Genomic DNA, 6,313 nt, shown 5'->3' with positions numbered 1-6,313 from the left:
AGAATTCATAGGTTTATTAGAAGAAATATATCGTTTAATGTTGGACCCACTAATATTAAATGTGGCTTTTGTGGGTGTTCTTAAAATTGGCTTTATTGGAGAAAATTAAATGTTGACTTGTATATATAATAAGACAGAGTCTCTGTAATGTGAATTTAGTTTTTTACTGTAGGTGTTAAGTGGCCCGGGCGGGTTGTTTTGACCTTTGCTCTGGGATTTTAACAGTGGGTTAGTTAGCACTCTGTTCTTTTAAGTTTTGTAGTGAGGGTTAGCACTCTATTCTCTGTTAAATGTAATGAATACAAAATTTCAATGAATTATAAGAACTTTTTTCTTCATTGAAACCAGAATGTAGGAAAGAGGCAATATTCTCTCCAATGTGCAATGTTTATATACTGTATTTACTAATTCACATCATGTTGAGCAGCATGATGTTGTAATGTCGATCTGTCTTTTTCTATGAGAAGTTCTATAATTATCTCATCATCTTTTAAGTCATTAAGAAGCATTTTGTGGAAAAAGAGCGAGCCATAGAGGCAAAAACAAAGAATGAATGGAAAAGAAACTTCAGTTGAGGTGAATGAAAATTGGAGAGAGAATGGTCTTATTTATATAGAAATAATATGCCCATTTGGAAAACAGACAGATTTTTGAAAATATGACCGCTGAGAAGAAACAAAATTCTGTTAATATGACTGCCAGGAAAAGACGAATTTATGAAAATATGACCATTAAGAAATAACAAAATATCGAAAATATGATCATTAGGAAAAGACATATTTAAAAAAATATCTATTAGAAAAAGATGAATTTTGGAAAATATGACCATTTGGAAACAAATAATAAAGAAAATATATATATATATATATATTTATAGGGAGTGGTAGAAGGTCGGAGAGTGGGATGTAACTTGAAGGTATATTGTAAAAGTAGTTAGTTGAAGTAGAAAAAAGTAATTTTCTTAAGAGCCAATTTAGCCAAAGTATACAAAACCAGATGTGAATGCTCTAACAAGGAGTATGCATCCAAATTTGAGTGTTTAGATAATGATGCAGAAGTCAATTGGTTTCACTTGTAGGATTTCCTGTAGATACTGCATGTTATTAGTATCTTTAGTGGGGTTAACTTTACTTGGCTTTAAGTGTCTTAACTACCTCTTATTTATGTTTTTTTTTCCCAGCTGTAAGGCTTTATTTTTGTGTCTTACACTCTTCCCGCCTGTAAGGCTTTAGACCACAGGGTATCTCTTTTTGCAATTTTTAAAATTTATTGGTTGATGTTTAAATTGATTATCTTGTAATAAATTCAGTTAGGACAGACTATGACCATGATTTGCTCTCTATCTTAAACATTATTTACTTCACCTCTCTCTCTTTTTCTCTTTCTGTCAATATTAAATGATACTATATATATATATATATAGATCACTTCATTATTTTGCATTTAGGCTTCTTTGAATCTCTTTCAATTGTTAGGAAGTTATTTCCCTTTTATTTTATTTTCTAAATTAAGATTGATTAGTTTTCCACGTTTTATAACAATATTAGTTTTAAACCCACGTGTCTTGTGTAGGATTTGGTACCAAGAATAAAGAACAGCCCAATCTACATATGATACTTGCAACTACTGCATGTACTTCCATGGACATTTCCTCAAACACCACCGCCGTCTCCTTCAACTACTTCAAGCATGCACAGCCATTCCATCTGTCCAAAGAACAAAACCTCTCCATGGGCTTACCATCACAATGGGGTCTATACCAAACCAACCCACTTTTCCCTACAACAGTATCATCTCTCAGTATGTGTCAGTTGGGGAACTATCAGTTGCACGTAAGCTGTTTGAAAAAATGCCTCAACGAAATGTAGTCTCGTATAATACTATAATTAGTGCTTATAGTAGATCTGGGGACGTAGAGGACGCTTGGAATATGTTTTCTGAGATGAGGGATTGTGGATTCAGGCCAACCCAGTTCACATTGGGTGGGTTATTCTCATGTGAGGCATTGGATCTTTGTCGCAGTGTTCAGTTGCAGGCATTGGTGATAAAGAATGGACTATTTGTTGCCGATGCTTTTGTGGGGACAACTTTATTGGGTTTATTTGGGAGGCATGGCTGTGTGGAAGAAGCAGTTCTTGCATTTAAAGATATGCCTTGGAAGAGCTTGGTGACATGGAATTCAATGTTGTCTTTGTTTGGATGTCATGGGTTTGTTGAGGATTGCATGTCTTTGTTCCGTGAACTCATGAAGGTGGAGACTGCTTTGTCTGCAAGTTCTTTTGTGGGTGTTTTGTCTGTATTTTCGTGCAAACAAGATTTGGAATATGGGGAACAAATACATGGTTTAGTGATTAAAAATGGATTTGATTGTGAAGTTTCTGTTGTGAACTCTCTTATCAATATGTATGCGAAATGCACTCGCATATGCTTGGCAGAGAAAATCTTTGAGATGGTGCCCATTCATGATGTTGTATCGTGGAATACAATCATTGCTGCAGTGGCAAAAGATGAGAGACCTGGAAAAGCAATGGAGCTCTTTCTGGAAATGTGTGTAAGTGGAGTTTCGCCTAGCCAAGCCACATTTGTAAGTGTTATTAACTCTTGTACAAATTTGGGGATTTTAGTATTTGGAGATTTCATCCATGCTAAAACAATAAAGAACGCTTTTGAATCTGATGTTCGTGTAGGTAGTGCATTGGTTGACTTTTATGCTAAATGTGATAAATTGGAAGATGCCCATTGTTGTTTTGATGAGATTTATGAGAAGAATGTGGTCTCTTGGAATGCGCTGATTTTGGGTTACTCAAATAAATGCTCTTCCACTTCTATATTTTTACTGCGAGAAATGTTGCGATTGGGTTACCGACCTAATGAGTTCTCATTTTCTGGTGTTCTTAGGTCATTATTGGCTTTGGAATTACAGCAGCTTCATGGCTTAACTATAAGAATGGGCTACCTGAATAATGAGTATGTATCAAGCTGTCTTGTTACGTCATATGCCAAAAGCGGTCTCATAGTTGATGCCCTGATCTTTGTCACTGCTTCTAACAATCCACTCCCTGTTGTCCCCTCTAATATCATTGCAGGAATTTATAACAGGTCTGGCCAATACAATGAAACACTAAAGTTGCTTTCTCTCCTCGAAGAACCGGACATTGTGTCTTGGAACATTGTGCTTGCAGCTTGTGCTCGTAACAATTATCACAAAGAGGTTTTTGAGCTTTTCAAACACATGCACATGGTTCACATCCATCCAGATAATTACACATTTGTTAGCCTTTTGAGTGCGTGTGCTAAACTTTGCAACCTTGCTTTAGGAAGTTCTGTTCACAGTGTTATGATAAAGACAGATTTCAATCGCTGCGACGCATTTGTTTGCAATGTTTTAATTGATATGTATGGGAAATGTGGGTCTCTTGAAAGTTCAGTGAAAATCTTTGATAAAATGACAAGTAGAAATCTCATCACATGGACAGCTATGATATCTGCTCTTGGACTTCACGGTTATGCTCACGAGGCATTAGGAAGGTTCAGAGAAATGGAGTTGTGGGGGTTTAAGCCTGATAGGATGGCTCTCATTGCAGTTCTTACTGCATGCAGACGTGGTGGGTTAGTGAGAGAAGGGATGGAGTTGTTTGAGCGAATGAGAAGAAGTTATGGGGTTGAACCTGAAATGGATCATTACCATTGTGTGGTGGACTTGCTCGCTAAGTATGGACATGGTAGGGAAGCAGAGAAAATGATTGCCAGCATGCCTTTTCCACCAGATGCCATTATATGGCGTAGTTTCCTTGCAGGTTGTATGAGACAAGGAACTGCAAAGGATCAACCCGTGGGACATAAAAAATTTGGATGAACCCAATGGATACATTTCCTTGTAGATTAAGCAATGCCACTGCATATATCGTGCAGGTCCCTTCAGTTTCCACCTCTGCTGTCTGGACTAAGGTCCTTAATTCGCCAGTAAAACACAATAAGGTAAGAGGCCAGCCCTCCCTCAGATTGCAAGTCACACCAGGGTTCTAATTGATGTCGTGGGTATTTTGATGAGGCAGTCCAACATCACATCAGCTGTCACATTTTATTCCTCCCTGCAGGTTAGATTTGTGCTTGCTGTGGATAATTGGAGCCATTCTTCATTTGAGTTTCATCATTCAACAATTCTCTCAAAGGCTTGAGTATCCTTGATTGTTCCAGAGAAGTAATCACACATTTGTCTTTAATCAAGCATGAGAGGTGCTTAGATGCATTTCAATAATTTGTTCAAAAGAAGTTTTGAGAAAGATAGTTTTGCTTGTGACATATCATTATTACAAAAGAAAATTTGAGACTATGAAAGAAGAGGCAAAGCTCTATCAGTATCTTCCTTGATAAGCATTCAGACATCTAAATTATCGGGCCATGCGGTTTGTAATGTGAGGAAGTCAACAATGCATTTGATGTCTCACTTGTTGGAGATAGCAAATAATCAATAGATTGAAATTTCTCCTTGAGTATGATTTTTCTCCTAAGAAGATCCGTGAGAGCTTATAATTTGTGCCTTTTATTTTTATTTATGAACTTCTACACTTTGAGGATTTATTACTCGTATTTCCGTCTTGTCTGATTTGGTTGCTCATTCCATTAACTACGTCTGTTTTGAAGCTTGGAATCTTGGTAGTGACATTGTTCTTCTCAAAAGTTCCAATCATATGTTGGTCTACATGTGCAGGAGCCGATGCACTTTTAAAAGTTAATCTTGTGTGGTGTAGATAAATTGTAAGCACAAACCATATACAAAGATTATGCGCAAATCTCTTTATTTTGATATAAGGTCTCTTATGTACAAGGAGGTATGTGTATGCCTTTATATCGCTATTGGTAGTTAGTCCAATGGTCCATCTATGATCTATACTTAAACTATTACGCAGCCACAGCATTATAGAAGTTTGTGCAAATATATGTCATTAACCAACCAAATTTCTCGACGCAAAAGCTAAATAGGTCATGCCGTTGTCGCGTTGGTAAAGGCTTTCCGAAAGGGTTCTTCATTTTATTGTAAGCTTGCATTGGTTAGGTTATAAATTATAAGATTATCTGGATATATTGGTCGGACTCATTATAATAGTAATAAAATCAGTACAAGTGATAAAAGGATTCTGATCACGTTCAACGTGCAAGAAATTGTTTCGTACATTGTGTATTATATTACTGTTTCTCACATGAATGTAAATCTTATATGTAAGATGTGGGATCCATGTAGTGTATTATATACCTCTTTCTCAAATCTTATATGTAATATGTGGGATCCATCTCTTTTGTGAAAGGTTATGTAGTAAATCGAGCACAATTAATAATTTCACATTGGTTACAATATTGATACATGATGTACATCCAAGTCCAACAGCATAGAACTATCATGTGCCATCACTGGATTGAAACACGAGTCACACAACTGCCACTAGGTATTGGTTGGGATGGATTTGCCAATTTGGATCCGGCTGTTGCACCTAGGGGGTGTACAAGGGACTTGTTAATTTGACTAACCCAAGGGACCCAATCGGACCCTAGCCAAAACTGATTTGACTCGATGGTTGTGGCAGTCAGCACCTTCAGAACCTGATTCTTGCAAGTTGAGTCCTGGTTTCTCTTCCCAAAACCTAAAAAAAATTGACCTGACCAAAAACCCAAGGAAACTCTGGTAGATCTTCCAAATCCAGCAAAATCTCAACTAAATTTGGCAAGATCTCACAAATTTTGATGAGATTTCCACTAGATCTAACGAGATTTAAGCCAATTTGTTGAGATATATCACTAGGTCCAACGAGATCTCATTGGATCTTTGCCGTTTGAAAATGACTTGATTCATGGAATAATTGACTTGATCTGACTCACTGGTGCTATTGGCCGGTGGCGGGTCCTCCGTTCAGCCTCTCGCCAAGATCGGGTCAAGTTTGGGTGGAGTCCAAAGCCGATTTGTGGACAGCCCTAATTACACCATGCAATTACCACATCATGCCAGATGTAAAAAGTGATTGGATTTTTTTTTTTTTTTTTTTTGTGTGTGTGTGGAACATTTTAACTTTTTACCTACTGTATCAACTTTTTCATGTCACGTACATATATAATATTTGCATAGTGCATTTACCTATTGCACCACATATCAATTCGGTTTGGATGTAACTTTTCTTTGAGTTTTTTAGTTTATTTGTTTATGTATATTTGTTAATGTTTTTTTTTAGACATAATTATGCTTTAACACATTTAAGATCAATGCTCATCCCATCGCACACTAGGAGGGCCACAACGTCATAATGCAGTCAAGAATCAGTAG

At 36.8% G+C, this 6,313-nt stretch overlaps 1 protein-coding gene across 2 annotated transcripts; it reads left to right on the top strand.

Moving 5' to 3' along the window:
- Positions 1-1,394: 1,394 nt before the first annotated feature.
- On the top strand, positions 1,395-4,828 carry LOC112002076 (pentatricopeptide repeat-containing protein At3g58590). Of its 2 annotated transcripts, XM_024034235.2 has the most exons (3): positions 1,395-3,978; positions 4,098-4,178; positions 4,383-4,828. In XM_024034235.2, exon 1 carries the CDS (start codon positions 1,631-1,633, stop codon positions 3,854-3,856), a length of 2,226 nt encoding a protein of 741 aa, XP_023890003.1. In that variant the 5' UTR covers positions 1,395-1,630; the 3' UTR covers positions 3,857-3,978; positions 4,098-4,178; positions 4,383-4,828. The 2 variants fall into 2 exon arrangements, with proteins under 2 accessions (XP_023890003.1, XP_065629316.1); XM_065773244.1 differs by having other exon boundaries at positions 1,395-4,178.
- The last annotated feature ends 1,485 nt before the right edge of the window (positions 4,829-6,313 follow it).

This window comes from Quercus suber, unplaced genomic scaffold (assembly GCF_002906115.3).
Source record: "Quercus suber isolate HL8 unplaced genomic scaffold, Cork oak 2.0 scaffold_71, whole genome shotgun sequence".
Classification (NCBI taxonomy): domain Eukaryota; kingdom Viridiplantae; phylum Streptophyta; class Magnoliopsida; order Fagales; family Fagaceae; genus Quercus; species Quercus suber.
This window is presented reverse-complemented; position numbering and strand designations above follow the sequence as displayed.